Source organism: Heterocephalus glaber, unplaced genomic scaffold (assembly GCF_053883595.1).
Source record: "Heterocephalus glaber isolate CG9 unplaced genomic scaffold, H.glaber_assembly_v1.0 deba00000676, whole genome shotgun sequence".
Lineage (NCBI taxonomy): Eukaryota > Metazoa > Chordata > Mammalia > Rodentia > Bathyergidae > Heterocephalus > Heterocephalus glaber.
In genome coordinates, this window is record NW_028258156.1 from 23,159,363 (window position 1) to 23,185,278 (window position 25,916).

Consider the following 25,916-nt stretch of genomic DNA (forward strand, 5'->3'; position numbering starts at 1 on the left):
CCTCCTGCCCACAATGCAAATGTAATGGCTGGAACTCCAGCAGCCCTTTGGACCTTGGGGTGATCTTGAGATGCCCTAAAATATTTAGCACCAAGATAAACATCTAGGTCCACAACAAGGTGAAACCACTATTCCAGCCCTGGACTGCCTATCTCTGGATTTATTTCACATGGAGGAAAAATATACTTCTGTCTTGTACAGCCACTGTCATGGTGTGTTTTCCATCACACAGACTAAACTTAATTCTAACAGATGGACCCAGACTTCTGCTGAGACCATCTTGCAACAACGAAGGAAGCCAGATTTGGAATAAAGCTGATACCACAGTAGCAGAGCAGAAGCAAAAAGAAACCAGGTCTCAGCTGAGCATGGTGGCACTTGTAGACTCAGCTACTCTGAAGGCTGAGGCAGGAGGATCACATGAGTAATGGAGTTCAGGACCAGTATGGGGAACAGAGCAAGAACCAGCTGCTTTAAAACGAACAAAAAAGAAAGCAGGTTTTTCCATATATCATGGAGCTGTTGGGTCAAGCTTCTCCTAAAGCTGACTTTTTGTTGGGCTTTCCAGTTATGTGAAGCAATAAATTCACTTTATTTTTTTAAGCTAGCTTGAGTTGGCGGTTTTGCTACTTGTAACTGAAAGCATCCTAGTTGACAGAATATTTCATTTCTAATGAAAGCAATCTAAGCAGAAGTATATTTAGAGTACACCTGGTTTGCCCTACAGTGGAGCCATTAACTGCATAAAGTCCGAGTGATTTTTAAAAAATTATTTAACATTTATTGAGTCCCTACTATGTGCCAGGTATTTGACATCTGGGCAACAGTATTAGATGCACAAATTATTGTCCCAGTTTTGCAAATGAAGAAACCAAGGCTCAGTGGTTGAAAATAAATTGCCTACGGTCATGGTAAGGGCACAGGTAGGCCTAGAGCCAGGGCCTGCAGAGTCCTGCACCATGGCCTTGGCCCTGTGCAAAACCTGCCCAGGTTAAATATTTTGCAACTCCTGCTTTTCAGCTTTGCTTTGGGAAAGGTTGCCATTTTTCTGAGCATTTGTATCAGTCTCACCAGGAAAAGGGACCTGCAGCCAGGTGCCCCGGCATATCTTCCTGGTCAGGAACACCACTGTGTCCTCTTCCTCCTGGCCCCCACTCACTGCCTCTCAGAACTCTGTGGCTCTCTCTGATTAATGGCATACTTGGGCACACTGACCTTTTCTTCCTCTTTAAGAGAGTGGACATAATGAAGACAGCATGTGTACTAGATACTGAATCCAGCTTGTTGTGGACCTTAACAAATCAGACTGCCTTCCGAGCGTTTCTTCTACTACTCTGCCAAGTGCTTGAATTTCCCTTTCATTCGAGAGTTTAAATTGGACTTTACCCTCCCAAATGACTCCAGGCACTTGGCGATGGGTGGAGCCATGGTGGAACCAACCAGGAGCCCTCCGACATCCCATCTCTGGGTTCCAGGTGGTTTGCATCTAGGAATAGCCACACTGGAAGACTTGCACTTCACCTGGAAGCTCAGGCAGATCATTTTAATTTACTGATCTGTAACTCAGTATAAGCAAGCGCTGACTCCAAATGCAAAGTCATGTGAGCTGTACTCCCTATGACTGTGCTATTTAGAAATGATCCCCTTCTGGTAAGCATTTTAAAATATTTCAAAATACAAGAAAGAAAAGATATATAAGATAAGTTTTTTCTTTGGCCGAATTGCCATATGCCACTTTATTTGGGTAAGGCATCTGCATCATAGTCATCAAATGATGTAATGCCAGTGAACATGGAATCCAAAGCAATGTGTGACTATCAATCATTGATGTTTGTTTGAATACTAATAGTATTTTGTCTTCCCTAACAAGCCAGGCTGTATATATGAATCACCAGAATTCGGTTTATTGAAAATTGTCACTGACAAAACAATAGCCAAGCAAGTTTCCCAAATATATCAATTCTCTGGAGTGTTTACTACTCCTGTGATCCACTTACAAGCTTCACTACTAGCCAGTAAAAAAAGGACCAGAGAGCTTTCTGTCTCCAGGAAATAGGTTTTTCTCAGTAAGAGTAAAAGCAACCTTACATAGGGAGGAAGGGGGGCTTGAGGTGGGTGGGTGGGGGAATGGGATAAAGTAAAATAAAATTTATTTTAAAAATAAAATAGGGGCCAGGGATTTAGCTCAGTGGTTCTGCTGCCTGCCTCGCAAGTGCAAGGTCCTGAGTTCAATCCCTGGTTCCAAAAATAAATAAATAAATAAATAAATAAAATAAAAGCAACTTGAATGGGGACAATTGTCTTAAATACACTTTCTATGGCTGTACCACAACTAACACAGCATTGTTATATGTTCAAGAGGACAGGCCAAACCACAGACTGAGAGAGAATAATGGCAAAAGACATACCTGATAAAGGACCACTACCCCAAATATACAAAATACTCTTAAAACTCAACAATAAGAATTTCTGCAACCCAAATGAAAATGGGCAAAAGATCTGAACAGATGCCTCATCAAAGAAGATATGTAGATGGCAAAAAAAAAGCATATGAGAAGATGCTCAATAGCATATGCCATTAGAGAATGCAAATTAAAACAACAGCAAGATACCACATATACCTATCAGCCTGGTCAAAATCCAAAAACCTGACAATACCAAATATGAATGAGGTATAGAACAGGAACTCCTGTCCATTTCTGGTGGGAATGCAAAATGGTTCAGCCACTTTGGAAAACAGTTTGGCAGTTTCTCACGAAACTAAATATAGCCTTACTATACAATCCAGTAATTGTGCTCCTTGGTATTTACCCAAAATTGTTGAAAAGTTATGTCCACACAAAAAAACTGCACATGGATGTTTTTAGCAGCTTTATTCATAATTGCCAAAACTTGGAAAGAACCAAGATGTCCTTAACTATGAGATAGGACCAAAATAAAATAAACAACAACAAAAAAACTGTGGTAAATCCACACAAGGGAATATTACTCAGCACTAAAAAGGAGCCATCAAGCCTTAGAAAGACATGGAAGAACCTTAAATGTATATTACTAAGTGGAAGAGCCCATCTGAAAAAGCTGCATCCCATGTAACTCCAACTATGTCACATTCTGAAAAGGTAACACCATGGAGACAGTAGGGAAAAAGGTGTGGTTTGCCAGGGGTTAGGGAGGGGGTGGAATAAGTGGAGCAAGGAAAAGTTTTTAGGGCAGATATCATGGCTTGTGTTCAGATGTCTCCCCCAAAGCCTCATGCAGTCACAGGTGGGGCTTTTTCTGGAATTGATTCATGATGCAAAACTAGGCTCAAGGAACTAGGATTATGGGTGTGAGTGCTACCCGCCCTAAGCAGTCTGCATAAAAAGGCCAGAAAGACTCTGTTGAGGGCCCCTACCTTGCTCCCTTGATGCTTTTGTTACTTTCTGACCACCAGGAACTGTTTCTCCTCTGCATGGCCTGTCTGCCACGCCACCTGCCTTGGAGCCAGAAGATGGACTGAAACCTCTACAAACTGTCAGCTAAATCAACCTTTCCTTAACTCTGGATGTCAGGTATTTTGTCTCAGCAACGAGGAAAAATTAACTAAGACAGTAGAGAAACTACTCTGAATGATACTATAGTGGTGGGTATGTGTCATCATACATTTGTCCAAACCCACAGAATATACAACAGCAAGGGTGAACCCTGTTGTAAACTATGGACTTTGGGAGGTAATGATGTGTCACTTTGGTGGGGATGCTGGTAGCAGGAGAGATTGTGCATGTGTGGGACAAGGAGTAATGGAAACTCTCTGTACTCTCTGCTTAATGTTGCTGGGAACCCAAAAATTGCTTTTAAAAATAATGTCAAGTAAAAATAGTATCTGTTCAATAAACTCAATGTAATTGACATAGTAAACGAACTACTTAACTGTGCAATGATAAATTGTATCTATGGCAGTTCCTAAGCCTCTACACGTTTAGTTAAAATAGTTATGAGCCTAAGCCCTTAAAAGTTATGATATGCTCTGCCCTCAGAAAAACACTAGGATTTATTTTCCAGGCCCAGGTCAAATAATCAACCACAGCCCAATCAGTTTTGCAAGGTCACAGCAAAGGCTCGACCAAAGCTAACTCCGGCTAGAGACCTGGCCATGTGCCTCCCTTATGGGGGGAGGGGGCAGTCAGAGGCTCTGAAAACCAAAAAGCCATGCGTCTCTGTTGGACACAGTCATAGACCAAGGAAGCTTCTGTAACCCTGGAAACACAGCCAGACATATCATTTCAGCAAAAAGCCCAAATGCTACCAAACGTCATTGTCAACACCCCACATGTGGTGTTCACAATACACACGGGACTCATGGGAGGCATGACTGGAAAGAGCCAGTGATCAGTGCCTCCAGTCAGAAATTAAAGCACTGAGTGTGGGGGAATGTGTCTCATGAAAATTGTTCTCTTCTGAAGCTTAGAGAGGTATCTCGTTGCCAGCCAAAGGCTCCATGCAACTACAGTCAGCTAAAAGCCTAGCTGAAAACAACCTGTAGGGAAAGTCATTTGACTGGGCCTGGGAGCTCTTGAAACCCAACATGAAAGCAGTACTCCAACAGCCCTGCAGTTTGGAGGTTTGCATTTTAAAAGAAACTGAGCATATATCCCAGCTCCCTATCTGAAGCTCTACCAAGACTATACTTGCAATCTTGGCCTCTCTGGAAGGACCTTGAAAGGAATTTAGTCCAACCTGCTGTCCAGTGCAGGAATCTCTTCTAAAACGTGATAAACAGCCAAACTGCTTAGAGAGCATTGCTGTTTTCCAGAACTCCCCATGCCAGGGTATTTTTGCTTATTATTAGCAAAACTGGCCTCCATTTAACTCCCAAACCCTGGACTACACCCTTCCTGTGGAAGGAGAGAATAAGAACGATCCTTCTTCTTGGCTCCAGCCCTTACTTGCTGTGTGACCTTCAGCAAGTTCCTACACTCCTCTGCTTCAGCTGTACCTGATGCAATGGCAAGGACAACAGCATCTACCTCCCGAGGCAGAGATGAGGACGAAAGCTCTGCCCGGCTTCTGATGGGCTCATAACCAGCTTGTAACTGCTCACACGGGCTCAATACCACTCATAGCCAGCTGGTATTATAAGTAGCTGTTGTACACAACAATCTTTCTGATAACTTTACAATGGCCATCCCTTTATTAGGCTTGCAAGGAAGAGAGACATGCTCTGGTTACCTTAAGTCAGTGCTTGTCAACCTTTCTGTGGAAGTTCAGAATTTAGGGCTATACACGTGCAGGGTTTAAATAGCAGTCACTGTGATCCCAGGATTCATCTGGTCCCTTCTGCATTGTCATGGTTTGGGTGTGTTTTTACTTCTCTCAAACTCAGGAGGTCCCTTTTCTTCAGCACTAGCTTGCATCCAAGTCCACCCTTAACCCCTGACTTCTGACTTGCAGCAGGCTGGATCTGGCTCTGCCCCATCTCCAGGTGCTCAGTTTACCGATCTAGCTTTCTAGAATTGCATAACCAAAGAGATGCTTAAAAAATGTTTTGCATGTTGCCAAGGTTTGGCAGCACACTTGGGGAACATTTGAGGCAGTACAGTAAACCACATCTCAATTGAGAAGTGCTGCCATAAGAAACAGGGTTTGAGACTTCAGTGGAAAACACAGGAGCCCAGAATCTGAACCTCAAAGCCAAGCCTCATGGAGACAGAGCGAAGTCCGGGAGCTGGAAGGTTGCTTAGGAGACCAGGCAGCTCTAACAACTGGGTTATATCAGTAAATAAAATTGCCATCTGTTGAGCTCTTAATATGGGCCAGGCACCATGCCAAGCATTTTACAAGTGTTAGCTATCTTCTTTTTAAACCTGTTTAAAGTGTGGAATGAAATACTCTTGGATTAAAGGGTTCAAAACAAATGTACAATATAATGAACAATCACAAAGCGAAAGCTCATATGACTATCCCCTTCCTAGGTCAAGAAATAGACTAATACCAATCATGGCAGACCCCTGCTTAGAGGGAAGGATGTGCTGTAAAATATAAACTGTATTACATAATCTACAGTTTAATTCTGCAGATTTTTGAATTCTAAAGTAAAATCACTTGCTATGTATTGTTTCTTGTGCTCCACACTGTATTTATACAATTTATTTATCCTCCTAGATAGGCACACTCAAGAATGGAAATGTTGGGCTGTGCATGATTTCTGTCGTATCAGAAAAGGCCAAAATGTTGTCCCAATGGTCACACCCATCTGCATCCCACCTGCAGCACAAAGACTTCCTGTTGCTCACTACTTCACCATCAATTCATATTGTCATATTTTTCAAAGTTTGCAAAGCTGATGAACATGTATTTTATTGCAGATTGGATGCTTGGATTTTGAACCTCAAGTGCGCTGAATTGTGTTGTGTGCATGTATCTGTTTTGCTTCTTTTGCTCAGCATTCCATCAGTAGAATTCATCCACATGGCTGCAGGTGGAATCTCACTATACTTTCCTTTATTAATCAGGTTGATCACATCTTTTTCAGCATGTTAATATTCTTTGTTAATTACTGGATTTATTTTTTGCCTGTTTTTCTATTGGTTGGCTGCCTTTTTTACTGATTTATAGGAGACTTTTTTCTTTTTTCAACACTTAATTCTGGATACCAGGTCTCTAGCAGTTGGTTTTGTGTTGCAAATATTTTCTCTATTCTCATGCATATCTCTTTGTTTCTCATAATGACCCCAAGAAATAAATATTCTAAATATTATGACATCTATGACAAGAACAATCTTAGAGACGCTCAATGACTTGTTCAAAGTCACCCAGCTGACAGTGTTGAGCAGGAAATCACTCAGATCTGCTCAGCTTGAAAGCCCGGCTCGCTCAGGGACGGGCACGGCCCCCCCTCTTCAGTGCTTGGAGGGCCTTCAGCCCCGCAGCTCCTGTGCTCCGCCCCCCGCCTCGTGACCGAGGCTCCCTCCTGACTTCCAAGTCCTGCCTCTCTTTTGCAGCCTTTCTTGGGACCAAATGCTCCCACTCACTTGTGCTCTCCTTCAAACTCCACGCAAGAGGTCTCCTCAGCCCCAGCGGCACTGTTCCCTTCCCAGGCAGGCTTTCACAGCAGACTCCGTCATGGCCACGGCTCAGCTGCTCTCTCAGTGCGGTCACTGTGGTCAGGCTGTGAATCCCTGGCAGCCTGCCTTGAGTGGGCCGTGGGCATTGTGGCCAGGAACTGGGCGGCTGCTCTGGAGCAGGGCTCTCCTCTGGGCTCCACTGTCCAGGAAAACCATCGCCTGCTCTTCTGACATCTGTCTCATACCCATTCCCATTCCATCTGCCATCCAGTTGGCCACTGTTCCTCACTCCCCACCCAAGCCCCTCCTATCAGTCTGTGGCCTGAATAACTCTTCAGTCTGTCTATTCCATGCCAGCCCTGGCCTCCCACCCAGTCCCGGACACCACCACTCCTCCCTGGACTCCCAACATAGCTCCCACGTGCTCCCATCTGCCCCTCTCTCTGCTCTCCCCAGTCCGCTCCCTGCACGGCAGCCAGAGGAGTCTGTGCAAAGTGTCAGCCTGCCCATGCAACACAGTGTGAACCTTCCACTGGCTCCTCTCTTCTCCTGGCTCCTCTCTTCTCCTGGAATAAAAACCAAACCCGGTAAGGTGAACCACGGGCCCTGTGAGGTTTGGCCCCGCCTCCCGCTTCCCTCTCCCTTACTCTCTGCTGGGGCATTTATCAGGCTTCTGGAAAGGAGGGCTCAGGCACTGCCTGGAAGCTCAGGCACTGCCTGGTCACCCTGCCTGCACCTGCAGAGCAACTTGATAGCTTGGCAGCTCCAGCCTCATTAACGAGGTCTCTGTGCAATTCCCTGCCCATCCCTGCTTAATTGTTATCTCCACTGTAGGTCCAAAGGGTTCATTTAAACAATGGCAAGATATTACGGTCTGCTGCCTATCAGACAGGCAAACATTAAAATTATTGATAACATCCAGCACTGCTGAGGCTACAAGGGAACATGCTCTTTCCTGTATACTCTCATTCAGGTCCACCCCGAATGGTAAGAGGTATGGTAGTATCTTGATTTAACTTATTCATACTCTTTGGTCCTTTACATACTCATAAGCTATGTAAAAAATATATGTAGAATAATTTTTTTGCAACATAGTTTATAATTGTGAAAACTGGAAGTAACATCCATATGTATCAGTAAGAGACTAGTTAAACTGCAGCACATTCATAGCATGGAATATTATTCAGCTTTTAAAAGGAATGAAGTAGATTTCTTTGTATTCATGCAGGATAGTCAGGGGAATGGGTTGCTAGAGCATTTTTCTTTTCTATGTTATCTATTTCCATAGTATTTGATTTTGCTGTTTTATTACTATAAAATAATTTTATCATCTGAAAAAATCGAATACAGTAAAAAAGACAATAATTACCCAATTAAGTCTGCCATGTCTATCCAGAAGAAGCTCTATGAGGTCAGCAAGTGTTTCCACCCCGGTTGCTGTCATCTCCCTAAGCCCAGTCAGTGGCAGGGCTGCTCATTAAACATTTATTGAGCGGGCAAGTGAACAAATGAATTGTTCCTATGGTCACATACAATCTGGTGCCCACTCAGTACTTCGGAAACAATCTCCTGGCTACTTCTCCCCAACCTTGAATTGTACCCCAAATGTTACAATGTTTGTAAAAGTGCTTCACCATTTTTGAGCCTTATCAGATTTTTGCTGATGTTGAGCTCTAGGTCTGCCCAAGTACCACATTCAAGGAGGGGTCCCTTTCTGACTTAGGGAAATCATTTGGTTGAATCCTAAGTCACAGTTTGTCCCAGTTGAATCTCATTTGGGGAGTTCTGTGCAAATCTGTTAAGGTATTTTAAAACCTAACCCCTGACTCTAACCAAATATTGTACAAGTCTTAACCAGAAGCTTTATGTTTACTTTATGGTAAATAAGATATCTTATTTATGTCCAATTTAGTTACAGCAGAGGGCCCAAGACAGACCCCTGAGCCTTCCATGGGCACTTTCTTTCTACATGGATTTGGAGAAATCTGGTTGTGTTAGTCAGCTTTCTGTTGCTGTGACAAAATACCTGAGACAAACCACTTAAAGGAGGAAAGGTTAATTTTGACTTGTGGTCAAAGGTCACTGTTCATCTGGCCCCATTGTTAGCAGGGACATCATGGTCGAAGGGTCTGGTGGAGGAAAGCTGCTCACCTCACAGCAGCCAGGAAAAAGAGACAGAGAGAGAGAGAGAGAGAGAGAGAGAGAGAGAGAGAGAGAGAGAGACACGAGTGACTGTGCTGGTGTACCTCCATCTTTTTCCCCTTTTGTTCCACCTGGTTCCCCAGCCTGTTGGATGGTGCTACACAGGCCCCCCCCCACCCCGGCTCAGTTTACTGTCCCACATGCCAAAGGTCTCTGGAAACATCTCACAGACACACCGGACTGTGCTTTATTAATTTCCTAGGCAGTTCTCCATTCAATCAGGTTGACAATCAAAATGAACCATCACACTAGTCCTTCTGCTTGTTTCTCAAGCACATTCATTCCCACCCCAGGGCCTTTGCACTAGCAGCTCCCTCCCCTTGGAAAGCTCCTTCTCTAGATGGTAATTCCTTCTTGATATTTGGATTCAGCTCTCATAATATGGTAACATAAAGGCCTTTCTATTCCCACCAACTCCACATTGCCTTATTTTATTCTCTTGAAAGCACTTATCTATAACTAAAATCACTTCTTTATATTTTTTACTTACCTGCTGCTTCGCACTGTAGTGTTAGTAGGGACAGTGTCTGCTTTACTCTTACCTCCTGTGCCTGGAGCTCAACAGACATTTCCCAAGTGAATGGAGAAATCAAGTTGCTCAGGTATCTGTGACTCTACTTACCTCAACTGTCTTCTAGACTCAGGCTTTCATTTTACCCACAAGTATGGCCTGGGGCTACTGTAATAAGCGACCACAACTTTGCTTAGAGCAACACAAATTTATTCTCTGACACTTCTGGAGGTGAGAAGTTCCACCTCCGCTTCACTGAGCCTGAATCAAGGCCCCTCCTGTCCCAGCAGCTCCAGGGAGAACATACTCCTGGCCTCTTCAGCTTTGGTAACCTCAGTGCTGTGGCTTATGGCTGGATTGTTCCCATGTTTAAGGACTCTTTACTTTCAGCACCTTCCAATCTTTCTGTGCTCCATCTTTCCATCTTCTCTTCTGTGTGTGCCACAAAACCTCCCTCAGTCTCCCTCATATTTTCAGGTACATATAATGGTATTCAGGACCCCAGGGATAATCCAGGATAATCTCTCCACCTCAAGACCCTTAACTTAATCACCTTTGAAAAGTCTTCACCGTGTAATGTAACATCCATGGGTTTCACAGATTAGGACCGGATATCTTTAGGGGCCACCATCGGCCTCCCACAGATGCCATTTGTGACTCTGTGAGATGCCCCTGCAAAATCAAGACATAACACACTCAGAATGCCTCTTTCCCACTCTCTGCAAGGGCTTGCAACACAGGAGAGCTTGGCAAACACTTCTGGAATGAACAAATGGAGATGTTCTATTCTACAACCCTCAACCCCAGACCTCAAAAAGAGAAAAGAATGGACTTGTAATTCCTTTGATCTAGCCAGCTTCCCCAACTCAGATCCCTAAGGAGCAGAAGAGTTGGGCACTGGGCAGCTTGTCATTAGTGGTGGCTATCTGTTCTTTAGGATTGGCTCTCAGGACCTCTCCTCAGGAGAGTCCTCCTCCTACCAGCAGCCCCTGGAGGGGATGTGGACTGCTGAGTGCATCACAAGACTAAAAGCTTACTTATCAGCAAGCTCTGCCCACTGGAGAGACTTGGGCTTGGTCCATATTTGGTTTCTCTCCCTCCCTGGGAGTCTGAGGAGAGTTGTGCTGTGCTAACTCATGCGTTGGCTTTTGTGGTACTGAATAGGGAGGTGGGAAGAGGGACACCAAATGGCACTGAGTAGGTAGAAAGGAAATTCACTGATCTTCTCCACATTGAGGGGATCCCTAATACACTTCATCTAAAAGTACAGGGTCAGTCCGTAGGAGAGACTGTTCTCAGACCCAAGAGGTACACCACAAACCTGGTGCCATACTGATGGGAGCAGGTTGTTCTCGTTGTTACACTTGTTACTCTTCAACAGTTCCTGGGGGAGAGAAGGACCTTGGTCCATCCCCAGCCCCCTACCTTGTAAGAATCAGTCAGCAGTGGGGTCTGGCACCCTCAGACTGCACCCAGGCTGGACTCCCAGTCCCCACTGCTCAGCACTGGGCCCTCACCCATCTCACACTCCACTCTTCATGGTCTCCAGAGACACCCCCCCCCCACAAGGACTCTGATAGAAGGGAGGACAGCAGATAGTGACAACCTAGGGACTGTCTTGAGATCTCTAAGTGGAGAGGGTTCTCTTCCTCCTTTGGCCCTGGTGTAAACAGAGAGGGTTAAGCAGGCACAGTAGAGCCTAAGGATAGAGACTTACAGACAAAGAAGCAGTCTGGAAAGCTCACAGGTGGTTCAACTGAGCATGCCAGCACCAGAGACCAGACACAAGGTCGCCCATGACGGCCCTTTCCAGCTGGCCTTGGAGGTGGCTTGCCTGGCATGGCCCCTCTCCAGGTAGCACTGCTCCATGGAAAGCTGCCATCACTGGGAAACAGCAACAGGCTGTGGCATTTTCTTGACTATGTATTAGAATCTTGGGTTGGTGCCACAGTTTTTTGAGAACACATCAGTGCAATTATAGCACACCAATGGGACAATATGATTCACCCTGCCAAACATCTAAACAAACTAGTCCCTCCCAACTTCCGCGAGGGCCATCCATGAACGAAGGCATGTGTGCTTTGTGGTGGAGGAAAAGAATGCACAGCACCAGCTCTCACTTGCAGCAACTTATCTGTGAATTTGGAAAGTGACTAAGCCCTTCTGAGAGATTTAGAAGCAAAAATGATACCACATCTCTCTCTCTCTCTCTCTCTCTCTCTCTCTCTCTGATGCCCAGACTGCCATGCTTAGAACAAGAGGCTTGAAGAGGGTTGAAAGCATCAGAAGAGACTGTGAACATTTCACAGTCTGAACAGACTGATAGACATAATTACAAGACAACAATGGCTCCTCAATCCAGATTCACATGCACACACAGAAATTTATAAATAGAAGACAAATAGCAAATAGAAAGAATAACTTGCAACTTATAACATAAAGGGTTATTTTATCTAATATGGAAGTAGCTCTTACTATTCAATAAGAGAAAGCTACACACTCTAATGGAAAAGAGGGCAATTTACAAAAAAAAAATACAAATCATTGTTAATCAAAGATATAAGTGAAAATAACCAAGAGATGAAATTCTTTCCTCAGAATGAAAGATGAGAAAGAATGGTGACATAGCACAGATGGGGTCATGAGGAAATGGGAATTCTCACACATTACAATGAAGTTTGCCAATTTTGAGCCAGGCATGGCAGTGCATGTCTATAACCCTAGCACTCTTGGGAGGCTGAGGTAGGAAGCTCACTGTGAGTTCAAGACCAGTCTGGGCTATGTAGACAGACCTGGTCTCAAAAAAAAATTTTTTTTAATTCATTTCCCTTTTGATTTGGCCATTTTGTTTACAGAAAAGCATGTTCAAAAAAATCATCAATGTACAAAAAGATTTAGCTACACAAAACATTCATTATATCATTATTAAGAATATATTTTAAAGGGCTGGGGATTTAGCTCAGTGGAGGCCCTCCTGCCTCACAAGCGTAAGGTCCTGAGTTCGATCCCTGGTACCCCACACCAAAAAAAAAAAAAAAAAAAAGAAGAGGAAGAATATATTCAAAAATTGAAACAATCTCAAGGCCATAATGGGGTATTAAATATATTATTGCTCAAGAAAAAACATTCACTGGAATACTGAACAGTCTTTAAAAGTGATACTGACCCATGTTAACTATATTATTATATAACGTTACATGGTATATTTATATCCACATATGTATATATGGAATGCTACTCTGAAAAAGTGGTTTGGTTTGGAGACTGAGAATATAGAGTGTATAAATATGTGACTGATAGATACATAGACAACATGTGGATAGTAATATATAGATATATATGCACATAAATCAAAGTATGAACACCTATTTCTAGGTTTATGACAACATTCTTTTTGTAATGATTACTTTATACGCAAGGAAAAAATACGACCACTTCGAAAAGATAGAATGCCTATGTGGTCAAATATCCGTAAGCTGGGAGCATCCCTTCTGGCCCCTGAGAACTTATAGAAGAAACCAAAATGTCCCAAGTGCTTCCCTTGGAATTAGGGCAGCCGTAGCGTTTATCCCCCAAGCCCAGGCCCTTCTGTGCCTACAGGGGAAGGATTCATAGTCGTGCTGACATGACCAGCATCACCTGGGCTCCTCAGGCCAACCCAGGCGTGCTGTCAGCCCAATTAAAATAGAGGTTTTACTCGGCTGACCTCTGGAAATGACCCCATGCTGGGGTGCAAGCCACAAACCCCGAGACTCCCCTTGTATCAGCACAACTGGGAGTGATTTCTAAACATGCCAACCAGAAGGCTACAGAATCTTTAAAGGTTCATCTCTCTCACCTAATTAGCTCATTAGGACAGATACAGACCTAATTTTAGAAATTCTTTCTTGATAAAAATTATTTCTCAAAGAAACAGTCCCCCTTGGTGGAGAACACACTGCATGGGTGCTCACATTATCTCACACTAATCCTACTCTTGGACTCCTCGGTTCCAAACCTCCTGAGATGCAGGTGCAGCCCACTCAGGGATCTGTTTTAGGGTTTGTTTGGTGTTTTTTTTTTTTTTTTTTTTGGTACTGGGGATCAAACTTGGGTCCTTGCACTTGCAGGCGCAGGCGGTGGAACCACTGAGCTAAATCCCTGGCCCTAGGGTTTGCTTTATTATCTCTGTGACCCAGGCTCTTCCTTGAGAGGCCACTGTCCTCCTCCATCATCTCTGGGTCACTCTGCCACCAGTTATCTATACCCTCCCGGCCTGGCAGGGCCCAGCTCAAGTTTCTCCTCTCAACTCCAGCCTGCACTGCCCACCCCTCGGCCTGTCCCGCTCGGCCTGCTGAGACCCCTGGTGTCCCCGTCGGGCAGCGAAGTCACAGGCGCCTGCTCGCTCTCCTCTGACTACACACACACTGCCCAGGAAATGCAAAGCTTCTTCCCAGAAACCTGGGTGCTGGCACACACCAGGCAAGGCAAATCTGCCCAGCTCTCTTACTCCGACTATAAATGGGGTTGTGATTCCTTTATATACTCCACCCCCACTTGGGTAGTTACAGGCATTATAGGAGACCATTATTAGCCTACTTCCCTGAATACCAACATACTTGCATACATGAAAAAATGAAGGCCTCCTCAAGAGGAGCCACTGGAAAAACCTTCTGCCTCTAACTCCCCATGCGACCTCCCAGCCTCCTACTCAGGCAGAGTAGAACTCCCAGTTGGTAATGCACACAAAGTCACCAGTAACAGCCCTCCTTCTGCTGGTCCGTCTAGCACCACAGCGAGCATTAGGAAAAGGCACACCTGCTTGTAGAAGCTTTACTTCTACACATCAGAAAACAGTCTTTCTATTCCTGATTTCAACAGAATAAGCCACTTCACTGCCATTTGCCAGGAAAATTATCGTAATAAATCTGTGATGTCTGTGATGTGAACAGTGATCCCTGAGAAACGGCACAACTGTGCAGCACTGGCCGGGTGTTTGATAACTGGGAATGTAAGAAAGGAGGGGGAGGGAGCCTTGATGTATTTTAATTCCCCACCCCAACTTCAATTTCATCTGTGAATTGGGAGTAATAAGAGCTATCCAGCATGGGTGTCTTAACACCGATCAGACTTCCCATTGGAGTCGAAAAGCAATGATCTGTAAATGACTCAGATAATAGGAAAGGCTTCATTATGAGAGTATCAAATAATAACTATATTGTAAGATAGAGGGTCAGGCATTCACTGAAAATGAGGGAGAGAAAGACCACTTGTGGCTAACAGGTCTACACCATCGGGACGGGGCAAACACTTTCAGGGAAGGCTGTCTTATGTGTCTTGCTACATCCCTGGCTTCTACCCACTCTGCCCCAGTCAGGACAACCAAAAATGTCTCCAGACTTTACCAAATGGGAGGCGGGGCTGGCAGAATTGGCCATGGTTGTGAAACACTGGCCCAGGTGGGGATTTACCTCACTTAAGGCCCTGGGAGCCTCCTTGGGAAGGAGCGAGCTGGCCTCCAATCCTAAGGGAGCTGGACTTGGGGGACCTTCACGGCTGGCTCCTGACCTTACAGAGTCTAGGATCTGTTTCTAGGCACAGACAGGAGAGCCAGGCTCTGGCCTCTCTGCTTCAGGACTTCCTCCCATAGGGGGCGCTGGAGCGAGAACAGAGGGAGGGAGGCGCGACAGCCTGGGCATCCGCTCACTCCAGGCACCCTGACACTTCCTGGGGCCCTGGCACAGCTCCGTGAGTAATGGTGCTGCTACCTCACGTGGCCGGCGAGAGATGGAGCTGGATGCTGTCAACCTTCCCACTGTGGCTCCCACGGAAGTGTGAGCCTGTGACTTAATTTCCCACAGCAGACCTATCTACGGCCTGGTCGCTTAATTAAAAATGTAGGTGAAGCACAAGAAATAACAACGCAGAAACCTCGCAACTGGCTACTGGGTATAAAGCCAGGCTTCCAAAGAGCTTCCTGATATGGCCCGGGTTCGGGCATGAAATATCCTATGGCAAACACTGAACAATGCCGCATATAACAACATTCTCAGGAATAAAAACCACTCTTTGAGATAACAATTTTTTAAACCCATAATGCAATAGGAAACATTGTTTCCTAATAGCAAAGCCTATTTTAAAACAAGGGTAAATTGAAACAGTATGGATTGGTACAGGGGAAAAAAAAAAATCAAGGAAGGAGACAAAAAACACCTCCGAAAGAGACCCATGGGTTGGGAAGGTGTGGCGGATCTCAACAGAAGTCATTCAAGTTGTGTGGCACTGAAGGCAACTGAAGGAAACCAGAAAAAGATCAAAAACTGATTTTTTCTTTTACCTTACATCATTAACAACAAACCCTGGAGATGTATGTATAAAACAAAAATCTATAAAGCATAAAAAGAAATACAAGAAAATATTTTGTGACCCTGAAGAAGAGCTGTCTTAAGCAAGACACAAAGCAAAAGGCCTCAGAGAAAGTCTGATAACCAACTCCAGCACAGTGGGGGAAACAGGTATAGGAAAGATGCCATAAACAAGATTAAAAGGTGAAAAGCAACAAGCTGGAAAATTATATTATTTTCAACCAAACAAAAGAACTAAACCTTGAATGTATCGGGAATTCCTAGAAATCAATACAAAGATCTAAAAATATCAACAAAAAAATCACCAAAAGATACTAACAGCAATTTGCTAAGTGAAAATACAATGAACATAAGAAAAATGCTAAAAAATACCCTAAAAAGAAGGAAAATAGAAATTAAATACTTTTTACTCATAATATTGGCAAAAGTTAAAATGTTTGAAAATGTTGGCACATTTCTATACTGCTAGTGGGAGTATAAATTAGTCAGCTGCCTCAGAAGACAATTTGGCAGAACTATTAAAATGGAAAATTTACATACCCAGCAATTCTACCTCTGGGTAGAAATACTCCCTCATGTGCCCAGAAAGCATATATAAAAATAAAGATGTTGACTGCCCCAATTTTTGTAAAACCAAAAACCTAAATGTCCACCAATAAGGTAATAAACAGACTATGGAGAGTTTTGTGGAACACTATGCAGCTGTTAAAAAGAACAAGGTATTCTACATGTATGTTACCTTAGTTATTTTCCTCAACACTGGGACACAATACAGTGGTACCTCAGTTCAAAGACTTGATACTTTCCACAATTCTGGATGCAAACTGATCTGGACAAAAACCAAATCAAATTCAATGGTTGGGTTCAATGTTGACCTTATGGGGAAATTTTATTTGGTTCTCGTCCAATTTGGTTTGACCAGAATCATAGGGAGAATTGAGTTCATGAACCGAGGTACCATTGTACCTGATACCCACAATTTAAAGGGGGAGAGGTTTATTTTGGCTCATGTTTCAATCCACGGTCAGGTGGTTCCAAAAAAGAAACAGCCTAGCAAAGAGAGGAGAGCTGCTCACTTCAGCCAGGAAGCAGGCGAGTGAAGGGAGGGGCAGGGAAGGGAGATGCACCGCAAAATAGCAAGTTGCAGAAAAATGCCCACAAAATGAAGTGATTCACATTTTCAATGCACATACACGGCAGCAGCATCTACACTTGTACCAACAGATATCTAAGGGAAGTAAATGTACAGAAAATAATATATGAAAATGCTTTCAGACCTGGAGACAGGAGATTATTCAGGTGTGCTGGTAACATTCAAATGAATTTTCCCTTTATCCCTACTACTGTATTTTACTATCTTAAGAAAATCAGTCCACATATGATTTTTAGAATTCATTAAGCTTCTATTACAAAAGAAAAGAAAAAATTTATGACAAATACCTTGTAGAAACCTCATTCTGCTTACTATTAAGATAACTTGACACTGTCACACAAAGGCAGCTTTGTCCCCAACCAGATAGCTCTTAGTTGCTTTGCCTAACAATATGCCTTTCCTGAACAAAAAGATATTTACCCTACCATGCTGACATGTCAGGATGAAGTTTTATGCCTGTAGCTCAGTACCCAGAATCTCACCTGATCCTCACAATAATCCCAAGAAAAGAGCCTTCGGGGTCCAGGGATTTAGCTCAGTGGTTTCGCCACCAACTGCACAAGCGCAAGGACCCGAGTTCGATCCCCAGTATCAAAAAAAAAGAGCCTTCAGACCCATTTAACAGATGCAGAAACTGAGGTTCACATGGATTAAGGAAATGACTACAGGGCAATAGTAACTTAATACCTCAAGCCCTCACTCTGGCCTCCAACCGACACTGCTTCTTTGGCATGCTACTGGCGGGTTTGGAGAGGTAGATGGGCTTTGCCCCTGTGAATGTTCAGGAATGTTGAACTTATTTATATTTAGGTAAAGGGCCAAAGGAGACTTCTATAGCAATGCTGGAGAGAGGCTATTGCTTCTCATCTACCCTTGTGGTCAGGCTGGGGCTGGTCTGCTACATCAGGAAGCAGAGGAGTACCAAGATGCTCCAGGGAGCCCAGAGGGAACAAGGTCACAAAGGACTCTGCTGGGGGAGGTTAAGGCAGATCACATACTCCCACTGGGATGTCTCTGTCCCTGATGGGATGCAAATTTCATGTGACAACTTCATGGCTATATTTATTGATGGAGTTCAAGCTTATCCAGACCCGCACATGGCTGGTCTGGAAACTGATAAGCAAAAGCCTGGAATTCATCCTCCGTTCTTTCTTACTCCAGTTATTACTGGGGTTCTTTTATCCCCACTCTGCCCATCACCACAGGACGGGCAGAAAAGAGGCAGGCAAAGCTGTCTGACAGCAAGGTAGACAGCACACTTGCCCTCCAGATGCTGAGAGTTTTTAGAAAAAGTAACAGCATATGTAACAAATTTCCCCCCAAATTATAATGCTCAGGGAGAGTGGGTTAGGGAAATAAATTTAGAGAGAAGAGTGGCAGATGGAATGGATGGATTCAATTAAGCCAAAGAACATCAAACAATTCCAGGGACACCTCATTTTAATGGAATATGTTGTTTTCTCCTTGCTGCTCGCAGGTAACTCTCAACAACAGCCCAGGCAGGAGGTAGGGTACCCCATAATGCCTCAACCCCAGCAGGAATTTAATACCCTCAAATGAGAGAGCTAATAACCATCTCCTCCTCTCTTCGGTACTGTGCGGAAACAGCACGTGAATAAGACTAAGTGAATGGAGGACACATGTTAGACACACATGGCTATAGAACCAAGTGTTATTCAAGTTAAATAGATACTTTTCACTGTCATTTCCATGGAAGGGATTTCTTTATTTGGTCTGTGGTACAGTCTCCTTTTTACTGAAGCCAACCACTCCATCATTTTCTAAAGATGATAAAATAATAAAATGTTTATATCTTCTTTATCTTCTTAAACATTAATCATGAGAGGGTGTAATGCTTTTATCAGATAGTTTATCCCACAAACATTACACTATCATGCTGTAAATTACTGTTTTGCAGGTCACTTTATTCCTGTTAAGAATGTATAAGATTCTGGGCCGGAGATTTAGCTCAGTGGTTTTGCCCCCTTCTGCACAAGTGCAAGGACCCAAGTTCGATCCCCGGTACCAAAAAAAAAAGAATGTATAAGATTCTTACTTCCTCTAATAGTATTTGCAATCATTTACAACCAAAAGGAATTCAGATCTGCAATAAATTTGCCATAGACATAGCTGATATTAGTATAAATGTGTTTATAATAATATATATGCAAGGGCTGGGGATTTAGTTCAGCAGTTTCGCCACCTGCTGCGCAAGCGCAAGGACCAGAGTTCAATCCCCAGTACCAAAAAATAAATAAATAAATAAATAATATATATGCACTACATTGATCTGAGCACTACTACAAACTGCCCTCAATTTTCATTCAAAGTCAAGTGTAAAAGTCTTAGTGGTTTGATAGATGATGTTTTCTTTATTCTCTAGCTCCTGGCTGTGCCAATTAATTGACAGCCATGTGATCCTACAGTGCAAGTGGGTTATGGTGTCACAAAGTTGGCATAACTTCTATAGTCAGCAGAGAAGCTGTGGAATATTGAGTAGAAACTCTACAATCCTATGGACAGCACTCAAACGGCAATAATCTATATGTGTTCTGATCATCAATTAAACATTGCAATGTATCCAAAGTCTTTTGTAGGGATGCTACATCACAATCACTATTAGATTCCAGCCCAAACTTTTTTTTTTTTGGTATAGTACTGGGGTTTGAACCCAGGAACTTCACGCTGAACTACATCCCCAGCCCTTTTTTAAAAAAATTTGAGACAAGGTCTCACTAAGTCTCAGCCCACTTTGCTATATTACACAGTAAAATCCTGCCAGCTAGAAGAGAATGATGCTATCATATCATCCTCTGGGTCCTAAACAACAGCCTCCATGAGAGACTCTGCTGCAGAAGAAAGCCAATGCTAAAATAAGGAACTACTGTCTGTTTCTCTGTGACAGAGGAGCCCTGACATCTGGTGATAAGCCATCCTTGGTTTATTTTACTTTATTTTTACTTAGAATATTTGCACTGGCCCTCAGCAGAGGAGTGAGAACTCTAGAAGCCTGAGGCACTGATTTCCAGAAAGTGGCCACACTCACATGGCTATGGGCAGGATCAGCTCCCACAGCCTGTTGGACCAACGCCCTCAGGTCCTGCCTGGCCAGAGGCCTCCTTCACAGGGCACGGGAACAGAGGGTCTCTGCCACACAGACCTGTCCCATGGCAACTCACAATGTGACAGTGAGCTCTCCTGACAGCGACCCAAGAAGAGCATGGGAGTGTGAGCAAGAGAAGCCGCAGCCTTTTTGTTACTCAAACTCGGAAATGGTATCTTGTAAATTTGCTGTAGTCTACTTGTTAGAAGCAAGTCACCGGGTCCAGCCCACACTAAAGGGGAGGAAATCACACAAGGACATGAACACAGGAGATAGGGCTCATTGGGGGCCATCTTGGGGCCAGCCTACACCTTCCCTGCCTGCACAACAAGACAGGAATAAACACCAACATGGATCACAAACAGAGGGAAAACAGGAGGGCAGAATGGGAAGCGCCGTGCTCTAGTGATTGCTTATGTCTGTCTCTCTGTCTGTCTGTCTGTCTGTCTCTCTCTCCAAAATTCGGCCAAACAACCCACCCTCTGATAGGCACCTTCTCCATGAAGCGCCACACTGGCTCCCTTCTCCACTTGCACACACTGCCAGGGTTCAGGCCTCCAGCTATCCACACCTGAACGCTGGTTTTTTTTTGAGACAGTCTTGCTATGTAGTCCTGGATGGCCTCAAACTCGCTGAAATCCTCCTGCCTCAGCCTCCCGAGTGCTGGGATTACAGGCATGCACCACTGTGCCCGGCTAGCACTCCTTTCCTAATCCACCTCCATAGTCCGATCAGTTCTGGACACCCCAACCAGAACATCTTTCAAACTCACACTGCTGTCTTTACAATGCCAAAAGCCCGTGGCGGGGCGGGGGGGGGGGCGTCCCTTGTCAAACAAAATCCAGACTCTAACCTGCCGTTCAGTGGGTAATCTGACCCGGGCCTGGCTACTCAATCTCACCATCCCCAACACCCCAGGGAGCCAGCAGAGATTTTATTCAATGTTCCCCTCCACCTTACCATTTATAAACCCTTCCCAATTTCCACGGTCCGGCGAGGATCTCATCTTCTGATCACTCCTAACTAGATTCCAGCTCCTCCTGTGGACAGGCAGGGCCCTGGGAAACCACACCACTCACTGCTATGCTCGGTCTCCGGCCAGTCCCTGGGCAGGTGTCACATTTCCCTTAAGGAGACGGTAAGTTTCCTCGTCCCCTCTTCCAGGTCAGTCTCACTGGCCCTCCCTCCGGGGTGGCTGGCTCATGTTGGTGGGAAAGTTGATGGATGGGCTGAAGGAAGGAACTGCCACGCACAGGGCGAGCACATCAGAAGAGGTCACTACGGAACAAATATTCCTTACCACCCCTCATCCTTAAAAATGGGAACGCTCCACCCAGCGGCACTCTGGCACTCTAGCGAGGCAGGAAGCTTCCAAAGAGCAAAGGCAAATGAGGCTTATCTGGGCGCGACACGGTTGAGCCCATTCACACACGCATGCACACGTCACAGCTGGAGACGGGTCTGTATGCCCCCTTCATCGCCCGTCCCCTTCCCAACGCCGGCTATGAAGTACGGGGTGCCAAGTGCCAGGGCGTCAGATGCACGGCCAGGGCAGAACTCGGTCCGTGTGAGCAAGGGCAGCGCTCTGACTACGGAGCGAAGGAGCACTTGGGAGCAGCAGCAGTGAGAACTAACGGGTGCTGGGGAAACAGGGAGAAAATACTGCGGGGGTGCTGCTCGTGTATTTCAGCTAATTCCTAGTAAACAAACAAAAAGGCCTGTTTGTAAAAGAGTTGACAGAGGACCTTTCAGGGTCTTTGTTACTCACCCCGGGAGGAAAATCTCGATGAAAGTACCAAAGTCCAAACTCCGGAGAAAACCCAGAGAGCCCTCTCTAGCAGTTAACCCGGAGGGAGTTCTCTCAGGAAGCGAGGCCCGCACCTTCCCCGCCACCTCCAACCACGGCGACCTCGCTGGCGCCGGCCCCGCCCGAGTCCCCCGGCGGCTCCGGAAGCGGGGACCCGCACGGCCTGAGTTTTGATGCTCGCTCGGCCCGCAGCTCCCGCACCCCGGCACAGGCGCCCCAGCCTCTCCCACTGCCCACTGCTTCCGCCGCGGAGGCCTCCAGGTCTCCTCCGTGGGCCAGCCGGAGAGGAGTGGGGCTGCGGGCGAGGCCCCCAGACCTCTCGCGGACTCGGGGCGGCGGGGGGGGGGCAGGTGCAACCTCGCTCGGCCTCTCCCCTACTGGCCTCCGGGATCCCCGCGGGGGCGCCTCACAGTGGCGGCGGGGTCGCGCGGCACCCGGAACTCGGGATCGCCGGCGGCCGGCGCGCGAGGAGAGCGCCCCTCCTCCGGCTGCGGCGCGGGTGGGCTGGGGCGCGCGCTCAGGGGGCCTCTCTGCTGCCCCTGGCGGCCGCGCGGCGAGCAGGGCGGGCGGGCGCCAAACTCGGCCCCTCCTCCCCGCCCGCCTCCTCCCCCGCTCGGAGCGCTCAATGTCGGAACGTTCCGAAGATGACGTCGGAGCGTTCTCGAATCCCGTGTCTCTCGGCTGCTGCCGCCGAAGGAACAGGGAAAAAGCAACAAGAAGGAAGAGCAATGGCGACACTGGATCGCAAAGTGCCCAGTCCGGAGGCGTTTCTGGGCAAACCCTGGTCCTCCTGGATCGACGCCGCCAAATTACACTGCTCCGACAGTAAGAACCCCACCGCCTCCTCCTCCTTTTATTATCCTGTAACCTTTCCATTCACCTAGAGCCACTGGGAAAAAGTGTGTGTGCGAGAGAGAAGAGTGGCCCCCGTGTCCTCCATGCTTTCCCTCTCTCTCCAAATAAATACGGAGACAGATCACCAGTGCCCAGGGAGGCCCGGCTGCCAGGGCTGGCCGTCTGTCTGTCTGCCTGTCTGTCTGTCCGTGCCCGGCTTCCCGTGGCAGCCCGCGGGGTGGGCTTTCGCAGCCCCACCGTGGTATGTTTAAAAGGCTACTCTGTTGCTGCTTGCATAGTTTTTTTGGGTACCTATCTGGGCCAGGTAGATGGGATCCCAGACTTGGGAGAAAATATTGCATTGTCAATTTTTGCAAGATTTTCATAGACAGTATTTATATCGTTCTATTTGCAAATAAACACTCTCCCTTCCCCTTTGACTTTGGCTTTTTTTTCTCCCCCACCCCCTCTTTTCTTTTTTTTTCCTCATTTTCTCTTCCTTTTCTTTTTCATCTGCAGATGTAGATTTAGAAGAGGCTGGAAAAGAGGGTGGAAAAAGCAGGGAGGTTATGAGGCTTAATAAAGAAGGTAAGTGGAGCTACTGGAATTTTAGTGTTAGCATGTGTGGCAGAATCTTCACAGGATTTGGAATATAATGTGAATTGTTCTGCTGGGTACAGAGTGACTAAGGCTTGTCAAAAATTGAGCACGCCCAGGTGACTACTGCTTCATGCTAACTTCTTTCAAAGTATAAATACAACTGGGGGGCACGGGGTGGGGGAGACTGGAAGCCAGAAGTTTCCTGCACTTAAGTGGGAGCCCACATCGGAACCTTCTGATGTGTATGAGCCATTCTCCTGTGGAGTATCCTTGCTAATGATGAGGGTCAGGATCCCCGAAATGAGAACTGGGGCTCCCCTCACAAGCATTTCAGCCTTCCTTATGGGTAGATGCACAAGTTTTAATGAACCCCACATGGTCAGTTCTAGCAGCTACTTCTCCACTCTCCACTGAAAACCATTGTACATGGCAAACCTTTGCAGCAAATGACATTTGGCCCACTTTGGGCACAGCCACAGATTATTATGTGGCAACCAGGGTTAGGAGAATCTGTATGTGCAGCCTCCTTCCCCCCACTCATCCTTCCTATCTCTTTTCCCAGCATGGAAGTACTGTAGCTGAAATGGGACAAAGTAATAGATAGGCTGTCCCAGACCAAGACATGAGAATGAAGCCACAGCCTGCTGGAGCTGGGCATCAGACACACATGGTTGTCATAAATAAATCACCCGGGTTGTGTGTGCAGCTCTTCCATATGGACTGCTGGCCGATGGTCTTCCAATGGAGCAAATCCAGAGGCCACTTTCTGCTAAACAAATGAAATGGATGGGTTATTTGAATTGTAATGCACTAACTGAAGTCTTATAAACATAATTGGCTGGAGCTCGGGGCAGGAGGAAGATGCGGCAGGCCAGAAGTTGGTGGGAGACGCTTTTAGAAAGTTTGAGCATAACTAGGCCATAGGAACCTTGCTTGTCCAAAATGAATGGAGAAAAGGCATTTAGACTCCAAAGAGTGGTTGATCCCCCTCAGGAAGGATGTCATGCTAAAGAGCAGCTGAAACCTGCTTGGAAAATGGAACTCATTTTGCAGGTCAACACCTATGATAGTTGGTTTTCTGTGCCCAGTCATTTCCTGACCATCCAGCAAGGGGAAAATTTGTCCTTCAGAAAAAGTAACGTGGAGGTTAAAATGCATGCATATTCAAGGACAGCTCTCTAGCATAGTGTTTCTGCTAATTAAGCACTTTGGGAACAAAACATTAGTCTAAGGATGTTTGCCTCTAAATATCTTGATGTGATCTTGACATGTGTGTGTTTAGGATGCGCAAGGGAATGATATTGAGTGGACTTCTTACAAGTGGCAGATTATTTCTGCTAAATATCCACGTGTGTTGGCAGTGGGTAGACTCCCTAGAGGTTGTTTGTCTTCACAAACTCTTGAGATCTTTAAACACTTAAGGATTGAGTTATCAGTTCCATGGGAGATGAGAAGGCTGTGAAACCCTTTAAATTGCCGTTGAGCAGAGGTGATGCTGTGGCATAGGATTGGCACCTCTCTGGTCTGGGTGATGGGTTATGAGTGTAACATACAACACTCATATTCCTTCCCTCCTCCACTTCTATTTGAAAAGATTCTTTTTCTCGGATTTCTTTGCCTCATGAGAAATGGATTCTTTGAAGGAAAAATGAAAAGCTCTCCTTCCCTCAGAAGTCACAAAGGGTACATCCTGCTAATTATGTACTTTGTCCTGGAAAGGTATAAAGATTTAGCCCCTAATTATATGCATTTGCATTAAGGGCACCCACTGTTCAGTGCAACATGCAATTGCTGACTCCGCCAAAATAGCCTTGCAGGGTCTGAATCTCTTTGTTCATGGGCTTGGTGGAGCAGAGTTGGGTGAGCAGGGCCTGGTGGTCTTTCTGGTACATGGAACCATTTTCTCTCCAGATAAAATATACACGTACTAAATGCATATTCCCCCATGGTGAGGAATTTAAGAGTTGAGTTGAGACTCCGTATGTCAATCAGGGCGTTTGGTTGCCTGGATCTCCTGTAACTGGTTGCATTTGTCTTTTTTCTTTTTTTTCGTACCAGGAATCGAACTCAGGACTTTGCGCTTGCAAGGCAGGAGCAATGCCACTGAGCTAAATCCCCAGCCCAGGTTGCATTAGTCTTGCCATGGGCCTCCATGTTGGAGTTGCCACGTGGGAGGTCTTGGGGTGGGTGTTTGTGTGATGGTCACTATAGGACACAAAGTGGCCTGTGTGTGACTTGTGTGTCTGTGTATAAGAACATGCATGGATTGACCATGATGCTCTTGGCAGTAAGGAGTTCTTGAGAAGAGATTTGAGCTTT

General features: G+C 45.6%; 1 protein-coding gene and 1 long non-coding RNA gene across 26 annotated transcripts in view; one reads left to right on the top strand and one right to left on the bottom strand.

Annotated features, from left to right (window-relative positions):
* The window catches only part of LOC101710509 (uncharacterized), a 36,270-nt gene extending 13,574 nt beyond the window's left edge, over positions 1–22,696 (bottom strand). For 2 of the 15 annotated variants that reach the window (XR_015449400.1, XR_002392988.2), the window contains exons 1-2: positions 21,317–22,696; positions 7,011–10,428 (exon numbers count right to left, since the gene is read on the bottom strand). This is a non-coding gene — a long non-coding RNA (uncharacterized LOC101710509). Of the gene's footprint in view, positions 1–7,010; positions 11,141–21,316 lie in introns of all 15 variants that reach the window. The other 13 variants (XR_015449402.1, XR_002392987.2, XR_015449397.1 and 10 more) reach the window with 13 other exon arrangements.
* A 23-nt stretch (positions 22,697–22,719) lies between these two features.
* Atxn7l1 (ataxin 7 like 1) overlaps positions 22,720–25,916 on the top strand; it is a 225,892-nt gene continuing 222,695 nt past the window's right edge. For 3 of the 11 annotated variants that reach the window (XM_004839682.3, XM_021253926.2, XM_021253927.2), the window contains exons 1-2: positions 22,739–22,988; positions 23,517–23,585. In XM_004839682.3, the coding sequence (XP_004839739.3) occupies positions 22,808–22,988; positions 23,517–23,585 (250 nt within the window). In that variant the 5' untranslated portion in view covers positions 22,739–22,807. Of the gene's footprint in view, positions 22,989–23,516; positions 23,586–25,916 lie in introns of all 11 variants that reach the window. The other 8 variants (XR_002392992.2, XM_004839681.3, XM_013070330.3 and 5 more) reach the window with 7 other exon arrangements.